The following is a 21,318-nucleotide window of genomic DNA, read 5'->3' on the forward strand; positions in this document are numbered from 1 at the left end:
TTCTCTTTACACACCAAAAAAAAAGTGGTTTTTATAAAAAAAAAAAAAAAAAAAAACATATATATATATATATATATATATATATATATATATATAGTTTCCACTTTAAAACACAAACAATTTTTTTTTTTTACTTTTTGTTTTTCCACGTCACAATAAGGTGCTGCTTTGTCTTTATTTATTATGGAAAGTTCCAATAAAACACATTGATGTTTGTGGTTGTAAAGTGGTGAAATGTGGAAAAAAGTTATTAGTGTAAATACTTTTGCAAGACACATTTACACAAAAACATTAAGAGAAAAAAGGATAAAATGAAATTAGAACAATGTGGAAGAGAAAACAGAAAGCAGAGCCTCGACATTCCCTTCCCTTTCCCAGCACTCTGGAAACGCTTCCATCTCTCCTGCCGTTGCTCGTGATAGACACTCTGGTACTGTGTTTCATCTATTTTTAAGCAACTCCAAGGTGTTTGCGATGCTTTTTCAGCCCAATATGAGAGTTCCACAAGTAAAGTCATGGATATAAAGCTACCCCTTTCTTTTTTAACTCTCACTCCCCCCTTACTTCCACGCTCCTCCTTGCTACAGTCCTGGCTGTCCGGCCAAGTCTCAATGCCGTGCTCACAGAATTGTTGGTGCTGATCCAACACCACTCTCTCACCCCCTTCTTCCTCTCCTTCCCGCACTCTTTTAATAATATTCTCGGTTTTGAATTTTCTAAAACACATAAGGCGAGAAATTGCAACTGTACTGCCAGAACAGCTTGTTCTTTGTTTCCAGACAGCTTACTATGACCATAATGGTGGAACTTTTCACTCTCCCTCCATTTTTTCCTGTCTTTCCCTCCTTATTTAATGCATTTCAGGCAATTACAGTCAGCCCGAAAGTGGAGGAGGAGAACTCATGGCGAGACGCGATGCGTGTGGAGAATTTTAACAAGATGTGGAAGCCCTCATCGTTACTTCAGCCTCTCTTTGTGAGTGTGTAAGCAAAAGCAGACATGTGTAAGCTGCTGCTATACAAACTAGGGTAAAACTTTCTCTTTCTCACACACACACACCAGCACACATTGGGTCCAGGTGGGTAACTGGGTCCAGATGGCCAGCTTTCATAATGGATGAGCACAGCTGACTGATTTGGCTGGCTTGCTGGTTGGCTCCTTGAGGCCTCACTACCTGGGAGACACTAGCTGAAGGAATCTCAGGAATTCCTGTATTCCCTCGAGCATCTAGCCTGGAAGACACACACACATGCCCTCCCCACGATCTAACTGTATAAGTCCAGACAGGAACATGCAGAGAAATGGGTAAAGGCGCCTTTTGTTGTTGCTAACAGCTGCCTCCGCCCAAACCCCTAAGACAAAACTCTTTTTTTTTTTTCCTTTCTGCTGTTTCTTAGTGACATTTTGACAGCCTGGTCTGTTGTAAAAGAAACACGCAGCAAAATTTGATAAATAATGTGCTTTTCTGAGTTTGGCTGATTTGTTTATAAGTAATCCATGATGAAAGAGTCTCTGGGGAATAAATACGAAGTGAAGCATAGGAGAATTTTTCTTGTCAAAATGGGAACGACAAGAGAGCATGCCTTTCAACGGAGGCAGACGAGTGTTGATCTTCATGAAACTGGATTAACCAGGATTATTACTTGCCTGTTATTATTGAAGATTATTTTCCGCAGGGTCGTTGGGAGTATGTGAAAGCACCAGAAATGCCCATTGGTAAGCATGGTGGAGGGTCTTTGATTCTGTGGGCCTGTATCTGTTCTAAACTGGCAAATTGTTAGAGCGCGTGGCATCCTTAGCTCATTAGAATAACAGAAATATCATTGTATGTCTGAGGAATACAGATAAAATATAAATTATTCATACCTCTTACTATTTTAGTCAGGAATCTGGCTGGGGGACTCTGAAAAAGTAATATTGCTTCCAGTCAGAAAATTTTTTTTTGCAGAGGTATGAATAATTTTATTATCATCCCCACCGAGATAGAGGTCAAGTAAGACATTATAATACAGCAAAAAAAAAAGTGAATTTATTTAGGGCTGCATCGTCTGTCTAGGATTGTAATCTGCAGGTAAGAGATGAGAGCTCAAACTCATTCAAATTCACATTCATTTACCACTTACTAATTTAACTGCAGGCTATCCACCCTGTGTCCTCCAATCACTCTGTGTTGAGGCCTTACTTACCGTAGTTACCATTCTCCTTTGACTTAACGCAAACACACCCGAGACCAAGCATTCAGAGGCTTATAGAGTTTGAGTTCTAGGATATTTAATAAGGACAACAAACACCCTCAGCAGATTCTGTCAGAACCAAAAAACCGTCAGCCTCCTCACCCAAAGAGGAAAAAAAAAAACAATTCTATGGCCATTTTCTGAGCTTAACCTCCTACTATAAACCCATCCACCTCCAAACCGTCACTCCTGCTCTGCTCTAACCTGTCGAGTCCCTCTGACTCACCTGTGATGTTGACTATGAAGCAGACGGTTTCTTTGCCCTCGCTGGTGCAGGCGTACAGGCCTGAGTCCTTGGGCTTGACATCCCGGATCTGCAGCACCTCCTGTTCTACCAGCGTGCGGTTGTTGGTGCCCAGAGAGCCGCCATCTTTGGTCCAAGTGATGGTTCCAGTCACCGGCAGAGGACACCTGAGCTTCAGCACCTCGCCTGGGTGCACTGGGGACTCCAGGGGCTTAGAAATTTGGCATTTGTTTGATGGATCTGCGGAGCAAATGGGGAAAGAGTAGGGGAAGTTTGAAGTTGGGGAAGGAGAAAATGGAGTGCACAAAAAGGAGAAGATATAAGCCATAGTTTAGGAAACGACTCCTCACACAGCTCTTAAAGGGATTGACGTGAATCAACATTTGCAATAGGAAGGCCAGAATATAGCTAATAGTTCCCAGTCATTTGTGAAAAGGTCCCATTGAAGCCCAGATCTGTTTTCAGTTCTTTGCTAGGATGAAGTCAAATATAGGAGGAAGTTCATATTTTTCAACATAAAGTACTCGACAAACTGTAGAAAGTAGTCAGACTCGTCAAGTTGCAGTGAGCCGCACAGGAGAGGACCCTAAACGGTGTGAAACGATGTCCCTCCCACCTTACGAATGGTTCAGACTGAGGTTAGGACAGGTTGGCAAGTAAAAGCAGAGACAGACATTAAAAATATGACTCATGAGTCAATGTAATCACCATTGACAGGCGGACTAAACAGAACTCGTTTTGTGACATCATCGCAACTCCCTTTTGTCTGACAGGGATATCAGTAATCCTGGTTTTGAAGAATTTAACAGGCCTTTAGTTGCTTTAACAGTGTCACCAGATTTTAAATCATGGCTCAAACTGAACAAGTGAGCCTCCATGTGTCTGCACTCTGTTTTAATGACAGAGACACGCGAGCACAAGCACAAAAACACACCCACCGTCGTCGGAACAATACGCACTTAACTTCAGATTGCAAAACAAGAGATATTAGCCTTTACTTGGGCTGTGTATGATCTAAACTTCCCGTATAATAAAAAGGTTGAGTGTGTGTGTGTGAAAGAGACTGCTTTACCCCTGCAAATCGCAAACAGAATTCCTTTGTTAGCTCAGCCGACCAAGCAGGCAAGGATGATGCTTTCCAGAGGCTTTTAAATGTGTGCGCAATCTCTTCAAAATGCTGGGGTTTTAAAAAAATGAGGCAGTGATGAATAATTTTAAGCACATAATGTGACGTTTATTTTGCAATTTTAAACTAGCAGAGAATAAAATTTGTTATAAGAAAAAAAAAAACATATAAAAAGTAAAGATGAATGTAATGACCTGGTTGCATAATTGTGCATCCTTATACTAATTATTTATTGAAGCATCTCAAAGAATCCATGATGCCATGTGATTTTGTTTTTTTCCCTCATTGAATAAATTAGAAATGAATGAATTTCTCAATTTACCAGGGTGGAATTATGCTACTGGAATACTACAATTCCATCAATATAACCGGAATTACATTATAATATACTATATATTCACCAGCATATGAATAAGCCAGATATAAACACTAAAACCAGGACTGAACATAAAATGAGCTTGTGTTTTTTTCACCATTATTTTCTTTAAAAGTGGAATGAACAAATACAAAAATAAATAAATTATAGGAATCAGTAAAAAAAAAAAAAATTTAAAATGTAACTGAAAAAAAAAAGAAATCTATATAAATGTTTCAGTTGCATGCAAAATCATAACCAAAGAGTAGAGTTTCTAAAAGGAGTAAAAGAAGAGTGAAAACAAATCCTCGTTTTGTTTTGGATTTGGAAAACCGTCAAGCTGCTCTGGGAGCTCTACTTCCGTCTGGAGTTGCAATAGGTCGTCTGCGAGCTACAGCGTTATCTTCTCTGGGTTTTCAACAGCCTGCCAGCTCACATAATATTGCAGAATATATGGTCCCTGCTGGTGTCTAAGATGTTGAGTAAACTGTATCATTGGAGTAATCTAATGGATGAACTCACTAAAGGAAGAATCACCTTGCACTAAAGCTAATAAAATTCCCTTACATAAGAGAACATGATGTAGAGCAATCCTAAAAACTTAAAATCACAGAGTATGAAACACAAATGAATAAACAGCTTTCCATACTAGTTTTTGTGTGTAAAAAAAAGTTATTTTATTGTCTGTAATAACTTTGACTCCTGATCAATCTATCACATGTGTGGATTAACTTAAAGTGATTTCTGGGCTAAAGCAGAAGTTGTGAGAAACAGTAGAGGAAGTGGTAGGAGTTGTGAACTTGTGATGCAGCCCTTTTAAATCCCTCACTTGGATTTGTAGATCAGTTTGGTAGATTTTATAGCCACTGTTCTTAAACTGCTCAAACTTACTGGATTAATAACCATATAAATCTTGATTTTATGAACTCAAATTTGAGCTGTTATTGTTTTGGCTAGAAACTGTGTTATGCAAAGTTACCCAAGATTAGCATTAAAAATGTAACATAATCAATCCTTGGAAACATTTGGGTGCATCCTCGACAGTCTTGGCTTACTTGCAATTCTTGTATAAATTAAACTACTTTGGATAAAATCAATTAAGGGTGAAAAGAAAGAAAAGTACCGGTAAGTGATTTTATATACCTGGAAAAAGCCTGAATTATCAAGCATATTTTCTCAGTACCTGGGACGACCTTCAGCCAGGCTGACTGGACGGCTTCCCCTTGATGATTGGAGACTTTGCAGAGATACTCCCCAGCATCTTCCTCTGTGACATTGGTGATGGTGAGAAACTCAATGTCTGTGGGAATGTTTGAGCTCTGCAATGCATCAAACAAAATGAGCATCAGGCACAGGAGCACATAGCAACAAAAACAACAACAGTACACTACTACCCATTAAATACTCTTTCACCTGTTCATGTGAAATGGTAGCTACAATGTGACTTGGTTCTGACAGATAAAGTCTATGACTTTTCTAAGACGTAAATTAAATCATAACTAGAAGTGCAACAAACAAAATTATGTCAACATGACGAGCAATATAATGGAAATATAATAAGTTTCTTATCCGACTTTGAAAGTTCAACTAAAACTAAAGAAAATCACAGGACAAGAGAGGAAAAATGTGTTCAGAGTATAAAAAGCATAGGGTGGAAAGTGACCTACCTTTAACACTTTGATGTAGGGGGGTCCATCAGGCCCATAACGACTGCCATTCCTGGGGATGAGTCTCAGCCACTGGAAGTGAGACTCGCCATGAACATAGACGTTGCACTGGAACTGGGCGTCCTCTCCAATGCGTACCGTGGTGTTGGAAAGAAAACCGGGCAGGAGACTTGGCCGGTGAGGTTGCCGACCTGTTGAAAGAAAGTAAGAAGAATTTCATAATTGTTCAGTGGTTAAATAATTGGAGACCGATTTTTATGGTTAATTACTAAAATATGTGGCGGTTTTGGAAAGTGCACCATCCTATGCATTGTTACACATGTAAATATTTAGTATCCAAGTCAAACAGAGGGAGACCTAGGGAACAATGCCCTGTTTCAGACGCCCCCCCAGCTTTTACAGCTACCCTGAGGAGTCCCTACAGCTCCCATGCTGTGACATGACTCATGAGCCCAGCAGAGCCTTTCCAAAACAAAACCTTAAGGTAGGTGCAGTGGATTTGTTTGTACATGCGTGTTTATGAGTTTTGGAGTTAGTCATCATTAGCCAATCTCAACGGATGAGATTCTATGTTTAATAAAAAGAACAAAACTGGCACAAACTATCACTTAAATTCCAGGAAGTAGAGACTTCTACAGTCTTTCTTCTTTTGCTGCCTTTTCTGAAATTTGTCAAATCCTCTCTCAAGAACCCCCCCCCCCTCCTCTCTGCACATTCCTAGGGTTTGCCTTGTTTATTGTCAGTCTTTATTTGCCCCCATTTTTCCAGCATTCTTTACCCTCTCAAACTTTTCCAACTTCGAGAAGGTGGAAACATCAAGCAGTCGCTATAAAAACCTAACAACATTATTTACTAAGCGAAACCACAGGACCAGAAACGCTTAGAACTATAACTTAGAAGTGTCAAGACTAATAGAGTGAACCAGAGTCGGTATTCAGTGCATTTTAAAGGTATTATACCCTCTAACCTTTCCACAGTTTTTCCAGTGCATACATTAGCTTTAAGGTGGAAGAAAAAAGTACACAAAATCAGCTAGCAGTGCCCGCTCTATGCAAAACCTGGCCAATAATGTGATTTCATGTCTTATGCTTGGACGTTCTGTAATTAAAACAAAAACAAAATGACTTCAGAAGGAATGCATGTGCAGAATAACAGAAAAGAGGCATAGAGCCTCATGAGAACAGTGGATACAGCAAAGCTGACTAATATCTACTGTGAAGTTCAAAGACAGAACCCAGAACCCAGCAATTGACGGAGCAATCTGACGGCAGCAATCCCTAGTGACCAGTGAAGGACGTTGAACTCTGAGTGACCTGGCAGCTTGCCTCATGGGGAGGTCAGGTCGAGTAGAGACCCTTGAAATACTTAGTGCGGCACAGAGTAGGATGTGGCTACCCACACAGTGTTGAATAGCTGTGATGTCCCATGTGTAGCTGCCCAACTGTGCCCCTTTGTCCAGACTCCAGCTTAAACCAGTAAAGTCTGACTTAGTGCTTGTCACTTGGGCAACAAAAAAAAAACAAAGTTTTTTTTTCCTCTCAATTTCAGCTCTTTTGTTCTCTCCATTTGCACCCTGAGCTAATGACAAAAAATTAGGAAAGAGCTTGTAAAGAGGCAGCAGTAACAACAGATCCAGTCGTAGAAGAGGTTTATTATTCTGCAGGAAACTAGAATAAAAAAGCAAAATCCAGTTGGAAAGAGAGTTTTAGTCAAACTAAGAGAGAGGAAGAGCAAGGGGTCTCAGTTGGTGAGCATGTGTGAATTAGGCGTATTGTGTTTCTGCACATATGCCTATGCATTCACATTATGCAAATAGTCTGAAGAAAATAATATCAGCACAACGTAGGCACTAATAAAAATAAATGGAAGTGTGCAACAAGATCAGGAACAACTACAGCTGTGGATAAATCGTGAAGACGCTTGGATGACGAGTTGGACCACTGCAGCGTCATGTATTTTCTCGTTATCTGTGGTTCACTGACCAGCCTTTAACAGAATGACTGCAGCAGATGAACCTTTATGCTTGCTGTTGGCTCACACAGTGGTGAGCAGCAGGTCCAAAGGAGATCAGGCCTATGCCAAATTAGGAGAACAAAACCGGTGTGAGCAAACACACATTGATCTACTACTGTTATCCCACTCTCCCTCGTAGTCTCTGCCGTCTATCGATTCTCCAGAGGCAAAAGCACTCCTTTCTTTCTGAGTTTCAAAGGTCAGGGAAGAGGGATTGACTGAGCTGGGGCTGAACTCACCATGAGCAGTGTGGAGGTCAGCAGCTAAAAGACTGACGACAAACGATCGTCCTTGTTATGCCCGAGTTAGTTTGAAAGGATCATTTTGTAGCAGGGGTCCACTGCATTATAAAGTGTTTACATATATTTAGAAATGTTATAAATGTCCACTCTGGCTTAATAAAGCAGAAAACGGACAGTTTTATTTCACTTAAATAATATAACGGTGCATTTGTTATTATTACATATTGCAGTAATAACAGTCTTTATTTATTTGGTGTTATTTTGATGGGTTATTAGCCTTCCTCCAGTCTGACCAGCTCTTTGGTTTCTGTAAGCTGTCTGCTGTAGTATGCAGACAAAATCCTTCAAAAATACTGAACTGATATTTAAAGTTTTAAAAAATATTGTTGTAATGTAATAAAAACATCTCAGCAGCAGTCCCTGGCCTCCACCTGCATCTACAGTACACGTGCAACAATCAAACCGTAAGCCTACACACACACACACGCACACACACACACACTCTATTCTCACTCGCTGTAGGACGGTTTTCCTCTGTCAGTTATCCAATTTACTAAGCTTAGCAGGTATAATAAAAGTCTGGGTACTGACCCAATACATCCAGAGAGAAGGTGTGGTTGATGGATCCCTCCACATTCTCCGCCAAACATGTGTAGTTTCCCCTGTCCGATGGCGTCACGTTCTCCATGATCAGCGTCCAGGACTGGTGCCGAACCTGTGGTCAGATTACAGAATCACTGGTGAAATTAAAAAAAGAAATGGAAGAAGGAGGAATTTGCTGGAAGGTGTGAACAATTGTAACTGTTGCAACTTTGTGAACCAGGAACAAGTGCTGTTGGCTGCATGATTTATTTTCTGTGACCTCTGAGGTCATAACTTGGTTCTGGAGATGATATAAAACACTACCTAATCTTGTTGACGCTTCAAGTTTGAAAGCTGGAAACACTGTGACAAGGCTAACTGCAATTATCAATGTAAGCTAACAAACGACTGACGGACATTCCTTCATTTTATTCCTGCATAATTATGTAAACTAAAAACGGTGCTTTAGTACTCTGCATTACAGATGTAATCAGATAATCAAAAGTGCAAATACCTTGTAGCTACTTCTAAATTCTAAATATTGTCAGCCATGTTGGATTTTGAGGTGCAATTTATGAGAAGTCTAGAACTTTTTCCACTTGAAATCCTGGCTGCAAAAGTTCTTTCTGGTAGATTTTCTAAGTTAGAACTTAACCACGTAAACTCCTCAGTAGAAATGGTTTGTCTTGTTAAGTCACACACATTAACTAATCTGTTCAGTTCCAAGTTGTTGTTCTATGTTCAGGAAACCTAGAACTAAAGTGCAACTATCAAAAAAGAAAGTTGTACTTGTAAACGTTTGTATGAGGTCATGGGGTATTTGTTTTAAAATGTCGGAGAATCCATGGTCTAATCCTCTCTGTCATTGTACATAGAACCACCTCCGCAGTCTGAGCTGTTTCAAGCATGCAGTTGGTCAAAATTATTTGCAAGCATAGTTTCTAGTGTGCATGGAAACCACAGGTGTAAGCAAACAATGAGGTTTCCATCTATACACTAAAGAGAGACACTGTAGCTATTGCGTGTACAGGCCTACATTTCACACAATGGAGAGGTAAGGCCACGGGGCTGGGCTCAGGTACAGCTTTTGTCAAACATTTATTGACAAAAAGAGAGGAATGAAATGCCCGCGGTGTAACTGACAGCATGACTGTATCGTTTCTGGTCCTGTTTTTTTTTTTTTTTTTTTTTCCTTCAGTTTTAATAAAGTTGCTGAAACCTGCAGGGGAAGAAACTTGGGCAGCAACACAACCATGATCTGTGCCTTACTTTTCATGGCAGAAAGCTGACTTCCACTTATAATGCATTATTTATTAACCAGGAGGATAAGACCCGTTCAGAGTCAGTGGTTTTTTCAAAAATTAGTTGCATAACTTAATGTAATACAATGATTGTTTTTTATGCTTTACAGGTGGCAATCTGATCTGATTTCCATCAAAATGGCACCCCAATTAAAGAGGTGATTAAAAGAACATTTTCATTTAAATTAAATACATTACAAGCATCAAAGTTACCTTGCATACGGATGTGTGTCGGCAAAGGCAAACTTGTCATATTTGTACCACAGTTTTTTTTTTTATCTAAACTGGAGGAAACCTAAGTGGGAGTGTGCAAAGCATTAACAGCAGGGGCAGCAAAACACTCATTTATTCAAGTGGGTTTTTCCTCTAATGAATAAATGTTGCATTTTTATGCTGCTGCAACAAAATCCATAAAGCACCTTTAACACAAAAAAAAAAAAAAATCCCACGCAGGAATAACCAGCTAGTTGTTAACTGCAGCCAGTGGAACATTTTTCTGCCTGACTGAGTCCCCCTAACATCCTGAACTCAGTTCAACCCCTGATGCTACCTACTTTCTCTATACATTACTGCCTGAGGGCATTTACCCTCTCAGTCCTGGGCTTATGTTTCTAATTGATGGGGCTAAAGAACCATTTCACGTTACAGTGAGAGACTCTGCACAGTATCCTGGTGAGACAGCGTCTACGGATGAGCAATTCCAATTTCACACCAGAAACCCTGCCCTCGTTTTCTCTGTCTCATCTCCTCCCATCTCTCCAATGAAGGGTGGAAAAGAGGTGAAAGGTCAGTCGGCGAATTGTGGAAGGAATCATTTATTTTATTCTTTTTCATATGTTTTATTTTTGTGGAAATGTATTATTTGATTGGTACAAACTCTCAAAAGGTTCAGACCTCAGTAGTAAAATCAGAAAATTGAAAAAAAAAAAAAAGAAGTTAAAGCACTAAGCTTAAAGTGCAGCGTTTTCAGAGAAGTTTTACCCTGTAACAAAATAAAATCAAGTTCCCCCAGATGACCTGGATTTTTTTTCCCAATACAGGCTTTTAATTTATCTACAAAACCCTCCATTTAGTTTGATAATTATTTCAAAGACATCTTGGATCAGTGCAAACACCCAGGTACTTGCTGTAGTAGCGTTCAAATTGCGCTACTACAGCGTAACATTTAAAATGAAAGGCAATTCTTCCTTCCCTGAAAGCATATTAAATATGTGCCATTAAGTATTTTTTATTTTTTTTAAATGACAAATTTCATGTTAACTTTTTGTCTGGATTTTACCTTATACCCTTCCTTGCGGTCCTCCTGGCGGAGAGGCCTGCCGTTTTTCAGCCAACGCAGTGTTGGCTGAGGGAATCCTCCAGCAGCACAGCGGAACTTCACTGTGGTGGCAGCTGGCACCAAGTGAAAGTTGTTCTTCATCTTTTCTGGTGAAGTCCAGTATGGCGCGCCTGCAACCAGATAACAAGTCACGTTCAGTCATTTCCTGACAGTGTCGACTGTATCAACAGCTTGACTTCAGAGGAAAATGGGCTGGCTTAGTCCAGAGGCATGAAGGAGCGTGTCTGCAGAAGAATCCAACCTGAACCGTTCTTTAAAGAGGCCCCCCCTTTTTTTTTTTCTTGGCAACACTATCCAAACTGCCGTCTGCACAACATGACCTAAAGCTCTGAACTTCCACGACTAAACAAAAACACACTTTTCCTGTGGGCTCTGCAGGGAGCAACAGAAACCAAAAAAAGATCAGCTCTGAGGGGCTGGGCGTTGCTAGAGGGGTAATCGGACCATCACATTCAATTTTTATCTCATTCCACTTAACAGTTTTTTTCCTCCTCCTACTTCCTCCAATTACCATAGCTACCCTGTAAATCACTCGGCTACATATGGACGAAATAGCTGGAGGAACTTATCACGCCTGAAAAATCATTATCTCCCTCCATTGGAGAACATTTCTAAAGCTTTTTAATAATGAAATGCAGGTCCATCATTCCACATATTGATGTCTACTGTCTTGCTTGGGTTTTGTGCTCATATATTTCTATCTTCAGTCTCTCTGCACCTGGGACTGTGATTGTCTAAGCAGATGGGACTGAAGACTGGAAGAGACACTCAAACAAACAACAACCCCAAACGGTCCTCCACACCACCACTTCCTCTTCTTCTGGCCGGAGTGCAAGTGACAGAGGGAATACCCACAGATTACACCATGACACATCAAAGCAGCAATGCCCCAGGAGAATATTTGCTCAAATATTTATTACTGGATGTGTAATCTGTGCACTACTATCAGATGCTTCTCATCTTGCAACAGCAGCACTGACCGGACATGTCCAGCATAGTTGGATGGCTGCTTCAGAATCGCTTTTCCCTTCCTCAATGGGAGGAAAGAAAGAATCTTCACCTCTCAGTTCTTTTGCTTTTTCTGTGAAAGAATTTTACAGACTGTGGGTTTTCTGGAGCTCTTATAACATTCTGGAAAATGAAGCTCAAAATTACCAGAAACTGCTTGAATCGTTACCGGCTCTTATTATGTGCAGGTTCCGTACATTAAACAATACTGGAACTGACTTTTAATATTTAACAAAACCAAAATAAATTGACTTTACTTCAACATCTATAACCTCTGACTAGATTTGTAATCACTTGTAAATATAGATTGGAATTTCCTACGCCAAATACAGATTCTTTAAAGCAATCTTTGTAAATATCAAATGTTTAAAAAATAAGAAGTTTTAGTTCTTTGTTTTAGATTTTGTGTTTAAGAACCGCCAATCCAGTTGAATTTAAATCTGGTCCTGAACTTAAAGTTTTATTGGTTTTATTAGAGACTAAAAAAGCAGTGACATAGCCCTTCTTGAATGCATCTTGTGCATTTAATCAATAAGTTAAGAAAGCAAAATAATAATACGTAAAACGTTAAAATTAAGCTGTGGTGTAGGTAATACAAGATGGGATTTATCATTAGAATATAAATCAGGTTTTAGTTGATTTTATTTCAGTAAAAAAAAATAGAAAAGAAAAAATTGTTTTTAAAACCAAACGTTTTTTTAAATTCCAATTTTCATTTTTTTTTCTTTACATATGCACACCTGGAGAAATAATAAACACACATTCCATGCTTTTCCAGACTTTTCAAGACAGTGTAGGAACCCTGTAAAACCGAAGCCTGAGTCGGCGCATCAGGTCCCGACTGGGTGAGGCTCCCGTTTCCCATCCTGTCTGTCCAAAGTAGCAGAACCATCAGACCTCTCCACAGATGAAGCCAAACTGTCTCACTGGCCCAACTGCTGTGGCCCCTCATCTTTCAGTAAGCCTTGTGCATCCGGACTCTCGCTCACGCACGGCTGTTTGTCCTCAGCTGGCCTCGGGTAAGCTGAGGTTATCTAACGCCGGCGCTGAGTCAAGATTTTTTCCCTCAAAGTTTCTCCAGAAAGCTAAATCCATCAATGTCCTTGAAGTTTACATATTACAGTTCACTTGCTCCTCCTTTTATTTATCGTTGCACTGATACAAGCTCCACTTGCAATGTTTCCTGAGAAAGTCAGTATGGAGACCTGGTGCTAAAATAGTAGTTCCTGCGTCGCATGTCTAGTTTCTAGTTCATTCAACTCATACTCACTTAACTGAACGCTGTCCGCCCAAGTGTCCTCTGACCGGTCTGTATCGTCCTCATCGTCCCCCGACCAGGTTGCATCTGCACAGAGTATCCATGGTTACCATCAACCATTCAGTCAACTCAAACGCACAAATGCCATCAAGCATCCGGAGACCTCCAGAGTTCCAATTCTTATTGGTTTTTTTGAGAACCAACTTTCAGTTCAGTCTTCTGGTCAATCAGGTTGTCGACTATTACTGCTGACCACACACCTAAATCCTCAGCAGATTCTGTTCAAACAGACAAAATCTTCCTCCACTTCATCCCAAATCCACAGCCACTTTCTGATCTCAACCAACTCCTCCCCACCCAACCGTCTGTCCTGTCCTGCTCTGATCTGTCCTTCTCTGTCTCCCTGACTCACCTGTGACATTGACTATGAAGCAGACCGTGTCTTTGCCCACGCTGGTGCAGGCGTACAGGCCCGAGTCCTTGGGCATGGCATCACGAATCTGCAGTACCTCCTGTTCTATCAGTGTGCGGTTGTTGGTGCCCAGAGAGCCGCCATCTTTGGTCCAAGTGATGGTCCCCGTCACCGGCAGAGGACAACTCAGCTTCAGCACCTCGCCCGGGTGCACTGAGCACAACGTGGGCTTAAAAATTTGGTATTTGTTCGACGCCTCTGCAGAGCAAATGGGGAAGGTGGAAGTTGGGGGGGGAGGAGAAAAGGATTGAAGCAGAGAGAGAGAGTGCACAAAGAGGAGGAACAACAAGATGAGAGAGGAAGAAACAAGCCATAGTTTTGGAACTAAAACACCACACACCATTTAAATCAACCTATGCAAGAGGAGAATTGAGGGAAGGAAAAAGCCCCATTATAAGAAACCATAAAACTAGAAATTATCCACTATCTCCCAGTCATTCGTTTGATATGGATCCCATGGAAGCCCAGTTCAGTTATCAGTTGATTTGCATAATCAGCAGATAGATTCATGCAATATCTGCGAAAGCAGCCGGTGTGGAGAAATTCCTAACAATTACTGTGAGCAGGTGAGTGTTAGTAGTCTGCATGTCCACACATTCCTGTCCAACCTCTAACGAGGTTAGTGTAGATGCCAGGCAAACTGGTGTGCAACTGCAAGCACTGAAGATAGCACTGAATGTCAGCCTGTCAGAGAGGGAAAGCAGCGAGAAAGGTCTGGCGGAAACGCTTGTCAGGCAGGGGATCTGGGAAGGTAGGGGGAAAACCCTTCTTCTTTGACTTTTTTTTCTGATTTCCACTGTGCAACTAAGCTAGAAAACTCCTGACCCGGCCAACTCTTCTGTTTTCTCTCTGTCTTGTCTTCACTCAGCTTCATAATTCCTTGGCCATGAAAAATCTACATCCCCTACAAAGGATGTGCAAAACTCAGCCAGCAAGCAAGAAATAGCACACTACTGGAACTAAAGCGCAATAAAACCTACATTTCTTGGAGGAAAACCAAATCTGCCAGCTAGTGCATATAACAAGTCCAGAATGAAGAGGGAGGAGGGTTTCCAGTCCATGAAGACGAGTAAGGAACTCTGGGATTGGAGAGATTGTAACTTACAAACACGCACTCATGCAGCCCTGAAATTAATTCCCTCACTTGACATGTTAATAAGGCTTAAAACTTGGAACACTTTCAGTGCCTTGTGAAAGTATTCACATTTCCCACTTTACACCAGCAAACATCCTATTTGTATTTAACAGAAGACATTGAAAGCTGAAGTATTTTCACAAAATAAAAAATAAAAAAAATCTCAAAAGCTTTCAACCCCATATTAAATCAATTTCTCTTAAGAACAGAACTGGCAGATTTGTCAACAGTTTCTCCTCCGTGAGCTGTGACTCTGCAGCTCCTTTAAGGGCCTGATGCTCTGACTAACACTCCGCTTGGCTCTCAAATTAGGGCCACACTGTTCCCAGTGTTGAATGGTGGAGTGAACATAGTCCCATGAGACATTTAAAGCTTGGGATATTGTTTTATTGCCTAACTCTGCTCTAAGCCTCTCTACAACTTGACCCCTGCGGTGTGTTTCTCGGTCTTCACGATGCTACTTGTTCACTAATGTACTCTAGGAGTCCTCTGATGCCTTCACAGAACAAACTGATGTGATTTAATTTCTGAAAGCAATTGCTTGCACTGGATTTTATTTATGGCTAGATTTTATGTGTAAGAATATTTTACCTTCCACTTTAAAGTTGTGGAGAATTTTGTGCTTCGAAAGGATGAATACATTAAAGTCTGTCGCGGTAACTCAGAAGAGCACAATATTCAACAGCAGGGATGCATGTTATGTTGCATATTTCACATATTTCTATTGGTATTAGTCTGATAAATAAAACTGGGACAATATTAATAACCAATGTTTATTTCAATCTAGTTATCATTTGTGCATGTGTTTCAATATCAGTGACAGATTGTCGGTTTCTTAGAAGACATGTCAGCGGTGTGATTGTTTCGAAAAGTTAGGGAAATATTAACACAATGTCAGTAAATATGTGTAAAATCACCAATTACAGCAATATTAATATCAAATATCAACATCAGTCCAAGTTCTCATATCAGTGCCACCCTATTCGAGAGGTGTGAAGTAAAACTGGAAGGAAGGCATTTTTTTTTTCTCTCGGGTGAAAATGCAGCAATTTCCAAAAGCTCTGTGTTTGTTGGAAACAGCCTAAGAACAAACCTGTTTAGAAAGATTGGAGAGAGGAAAAAAGCAGCAATGGAAAAGCAAACAAAACAAGCCAGTGATGATGGTAAATGAGGAGAGTTTTGGCTGGAGCCTGATAGGTGTAATTATAGAGGCAAAGGAACTCCCAGTTTTTCCCTACCTCAGCGCACCTTTTCAACAACACCCCCACCACAGTCATATGTGCTTGTGGTGAGCATGCATGTGTGTGTGTGTCGTTGAAAAACAGCAGAATGCATGAAACACACACACACACACACACACACACACACACACACATCACTGTTGAAAGGTTTGGGAAAGTCATCGAGCAACAATTCAGAAGTTGGGGCATGTGCGCAAACTTTGAAACAGTCCCCGCAGGCAAAGAGGCAGGTACAGTTCCAACATTGTCTTTGTTGCTGCTAAAGCGGAAATAATTAACCCCTCCCTTCCCAGAAAGGCCTGAATGTGTGGTCTGATAGGAGGAGGGTCAGGTTGATTGATGGGGAGCTGTCTCCGCTACCTTTTTACAACATTTCTACACCGCAAGCCTCCGCTTTGGCATTGCAGCTGCTGCAAGGTTTTCCCATTTATTAGCATCTTAAATAAGTAACTGCTGGGATGCGGGTGTGGAGAACTTTAAGATGATCCTGACATAACGAAGCAGCACCTGGGATGTGAATACACACATGCCAAAACAAGTACAAAAGCAGTGGAAAGAAATGTCTCCAAATCTTATTAAAGGAAGTTTTGTCATCCTCCATTCCTTATCACCGCTGTGTGCATCTGCCTCCCTCCATCAATCCCTCCTTCTTCTTCTGCCCTCTCTTTCCGCTTTGTCCTCTCCTTCCCTCTTCCCACATATCCTCAACCCCCAACCTACTCCCACCAGTGACCCCGCTGACCCAACGCTGACCCTTCCGTAACCTGCTGACACCTCTCCAGCATACCTGATTGTTCATGGGAACCTCTGACATTCAAAGAAGAGCGCACACAGGAACTCCATTGGAACAAACAGTTTGAACGGATTGCACAACACTTTTAATAATCTAGAAACAAATTACTTTCTCATTTCCCACTAAGCAGCTCTACTCCTCCTTGCCACTTTCATCTGTGTTCTGCCCACGCAATTAGGTTTCAAAACTCGCTTTAGTGTCTCCTTTTCCAAAAAGCTACAGCAGGTTTCAGGCAGTCCCTCCTCGTTCCTATCGACGCTGGCGGTAATTAGTCCTGCAGCCCAACTGCAGTGAAACGCACACTGCAAAAACACAAAATCTTACCCAGTATTTTTGGGTGCAAATTTCTTAGCACACTTGAAATAAAACAAAACCGACTTACAAGTAAATTTTCTGCAAGACATATCAGCTTGTTTTGACAGTACGACTGTTGTCAGTCAGTCTTGCTATGTCAGCTTTGCACAAACCAGGATGTGGCTATTAGTTGTATTTTTCTGAGTTGATCCATCTGTTATTTATTTCCACTTATCTTTGCAGGGTCATGGCAGCTTTGGTGCCTATCTCCAACAATTACCGGGTGAGAGGGAGGATATTCCTTGGACAGGTCACCAGTAATGAAACTAATTTTTTACCATGTTAAAGTTAAAAATAGCTCCACGGGTACAGCGCCCTGAGCACCAAAATAACACATGCAAACTAACACTCCACATCACCCTGAACTCCATCAAGAAATGGGCAATATTTTTTGTTGCAGGGGTCATCGTATGGGCTTAAAACTTTTATTACAATATTTTGTGGTGCTATTGTGATAACGACAAAAGTGACAATATGAATCATTTCTGTTTTTAGGTAACTGTATGGCTGTGACTGCAGGGCAAAGAGATCACAGCCACACAAACACAAATTTTCCGTTTGTGTGCTTCGTGGGACACCAGTCACATGTATTTATATTTACTGTCATAGAACAAACAGTGGAGAAAATAGTAAAAAAAAAAAAAAATCCTGACAATATGGACAGTTTTTTTTTTAAATCATTCCTTGTCATTTATCATGACAGCAGTAAATCAGGATTCTTAACGACATGAAAAATGCCCACCTCTGTTTTGTTGTACTCAATTTTATTTACAATCATGCACTACTGTATGATGGCCTGTCATAAAATGCATTGAAATTTTTAAACATGTGATAACGCGCCTATGAAGCTGCATGCGCTTCATCCAGTAGATGTTTAGATAAATTGAATTAACCAGTAGCTTTTTAACAGACCTACATACATGAGCCAAATTAGTTTGGTTTAAGCCAGGCATCTGTATCTATGTGTACTTCTCGTTTCTCCTTTCCTTTCTCATCCGACACCTGAGCGTGCCAATTCCGATTCCCATCTGCATCCTGCTGCGAACCAAACGGCCCAACCTGGCACAGGCAGAAGCTTTTCCAGGCTCCTTATCAGGCCAGTGTGAGGTGGAACGGCGCAGCGACAAGCCAAGGCAAACAACACACTGGGACCTTCACGACCAACACCAGCCAACGGTAAGTTAATAAAAGTCCTCGTGTGAAAGCTGCGCATCCAGTCCAAAAAGCCCCCACCCCGAATCCTGTTGCTCACTAGCACACACACACGCAAACACACGCAAACACACGCGCGTGCACACAGAGTGTGTTTATGTAGAGCTCATTTCCACTGTCAAAGCCACACACTCCAGAAACACACTGCATGTCATTAACTGGCCAGCTGACACTTTTATGCATTTACAACTGCACTCCTACTGTGTAAATACTAGGGTGTTACAGATAGGCAGGTCTGTACCTCATTCTAACACAAAAACACTCTTACACAGAGTTTTTCACTTGTTTAGCATGAGCTCATTTTGTAGCTAATTACTGAAGAAAATCAGGTAGCAAAATACATTCCAGAACATTTCACAACATCCTTCTGAATGAAAACCTTAAATTCATCTTATTCCAGTGTCTGTCTAAGCATCGAGTCTCTTCCTTCTTGTACAATGGAGGCTAGATTTATTTAACTACTGGAGTATTTTGGAAAAACCGCCTCTCTGCTGATCAGAGCAGGTTTTTTTAGGAACAGAGTTTGGCAGCAGCTCCAGGAACGCAAAGCCAAACTGTGAGCCGACTTCAGTCAGCTGCTCTCATTCCAGGGTGCCTGGTGCCATGTTCATCCCACATGAACTACAAAAGGCACCCAATGTCAAAGACACACACCTTTCAGATTAGGCTTCATTGTTGTTCGGCTCTGTCAGTGCGTCTTAATCGCTGTGCAAACGGAGAGCGCCTGGATGATGTAAACACCCCCATAGATACTGAAGCGTCTGCGGCGACAACAATGGGTCTGTTGTGGAGGCTGTAGCCAGCGAGCTCGCTCCACTTCTTCTGTTACAGCGGCTACAGGTAAACAAACTAGCAGGGCCACCGGAGGTGCAGGCGTGGGCTCAAAGGAGACAAGACTGATATGCAATCTGAAGCATCTCCAGCAATCTGTGCTCCTCCACACACACACACACACACACACACAGGCAGCGGTGTGACCCGAGCTGCGGGGCGGCAAAGGGTGGAGCTGCTGGAAATACTAAACATCTCTAAAGGGGAGGTTGTTGTTAGGTTAGAGGAAGAACGAGGGATTGGTATTCTGTCTCTTCGACATCTGCGTACTACAGGTAGCATGTCACTCTGATTCAATCAAGTACAGCCGTTCGAGCTGAACAGAGAAACTGGCTCAGATAAGATAGGACTGTGCAAGTTTTGCAATACTATGAAGAAGAATTTGTTTAACTTTCTCCAATATCGTCACCTTATTAGGACGAAACAAAGGGATGCCTGAGTTTGAAACAAGGATTCAGTTTTTGTTTTATGTTTGAATGATCAAAAGCATAAAAAACGCCAAGCTTTTATTTATAACACGCACGATTTGAAGAGGCATGTGAAAGTTAGAGTAAAAGTTCAGTCACTTTTACTCTGAAACCTCTGAATAAAATCCAGACCTACCAACTACCTCCTGAAGTCACAAAGTCTGGAAAATCAGTAAGCCATTAGCAGCATCATGCTGTGGGAATGCATTTCTTCATCACTGACAGGGAAGCCAACAGGGAAGACGGAAAATTAGAGACGAAAACTCAGAATCTGCCACACAAAACTTGAGCAAGGAATGGAGGCTCACCTTCAGAATGGCTCAGTTCAAACCTGAATCCAACTGAGAATCTTTGGCAATGTTTTAAAATGATATTCACAACTAAGCTGGCTTATGAATTAAAATCTCAATAAAATGCACCAAAGGTTGTGCTCATGCCTTGATAACCTGTGAGATATAAATTATTTTGCAAAGCCCTGTATGCCTCACCATGTGACTCCTCGAAGGTCTACACATCTTAATCTCCAGTCACATGACTTCACCGCTCACCAACTCTCTGTGATCTTTCCAAGAGAAGGAGAAGTCAAATATGCACAAATCCTCTTAGAACTTTCCTAGAGGATTGTGTAACGGCGTGAAGCTCCCTCCGTCCTCCCTGTGGCCACATAGCGTAGCGTTCGAGCCGTGTGGGGGCTCTGAACTCACCAGCATGGAGCCAAACAGTCTGGCATAGAACAACAAAAACATCAGGAGACAGCAGTTCAGGCAGCCTCTCATCAAGGTAGGCAAAGAGGGATACGCTGACCTCCGGGGGAAAGGGCAAAAGTAGGTAGAGTGTGGGTGTGAAGGAGAAGGGGGTTGTGGTTTAAAAAGTGATGCTCACTTGTTGGCCTAACTTAAAATTAGCATCCCGATTAAAGCCTGAGAACAAAGAGCTGTGGAATGCGGTTCACCGTCCGTCACAACAACTAATTAACTTGTCTCTAGCCAGACTGAGACAAGCCTAAAAATACTAGAAAATTACACTATAGCAGTGCAAAGCAAGTTTCTGAGGCGTTAGGAACGACGCGTTTGGAGTAACGCAGCAGAGCTTTCCCTGTGCAGACGTGACTTTCTCTCCTCACCCTCTGTGTTCCTCTTCTAATGCAGGAAGGTTTAGTAGAGAGATGCCAGGATAAACACAGTCCCACCCTCGTTCTCCCACACACACACACACACACACACCAGAAGGTCGCAAACCTGACTTTAACACTCAATCACACCCTGGACCAGCAGAGGGAAAACAGAAAAGTGTGAATCACTCACCCCCTGGTGTGGAAAACAACACCTCATCACTCTGAAGTAAATTATTCTCCTTTTGTTTGTTTAATTAAATCACAAGCTCAGTGGGAACTTGCAGATTTCTAATACTCTCCAAACACTTGACATCTATGGATAACTTTTCT

At 41.4% G+C, this 21,318-nt stretch overlaps 1 protein-coding gene across 6 annotated transcripts in view; it reads right to left on the reverse strand.

Moving 5' to 3' along the window:
- fgfr2 (fibroblast growth factor receptor 2) overlaps positions 1-21,318 on the reverse strand; it is a 63,883-nt gene that overhangs the window by 31,679 nt on the left and 10,886 nt on the right. For 4 of the 6 annotated variants that reach the window (XM_015049397.1, XM_015049399.1, XM_015049398.1 and 1 more), the window contains exons 3-9: positions 13,782-14,039; positions 13,382-13,456; positions 11,044-11,213; positions 8,473-8,596; positions 5,627-5,817; positions 5,143-5,278; positions 2,461-2,718 (exon numbers count right to left, since the gene is read on the reverse strand). In XM_015049397.1, coding sequence (XP_014904883.1) covers positions 2,461-2,718; positions 5,143-5,278; positions 5,627-5,817; positions 8,473-8,596; positions 11,044-11,213; positions 13,382-13,456; positions 13,782-14,039 — 1,212 coding nt within the window. The remainder of the gene's footprint in view (positions 1-2,460; positions 2,719-5,142; positions 5,279-5,626; positions 5,818-8,472; positions 8,597-11,043; positions 11,214-13,381; positions 13,457-13,781; positions 14,040-21,318) is intronic. The other 2 variants (XM_015049400.1, XM_015049401.1) reach the window with 2 other exon arrangements.

Source organism: Poecilia latipinna, unplaced genomic scaffold (assembly GCF_001443285.1).
Source record: "Poecilia latipinna isolate Pla-1442-1.1 unplaced genomic scaffold, P_latipinna-1.0 Scaffold945, whole genome shotgun sequence".
Taxonomy (NCBI): domain Eukaryota; kingdom Metazoa; phylum Chordata; class Actinopteri; order Cyprinodontiformes; family Poeciliidae; genus Poecilia; species Poecilia latipinna.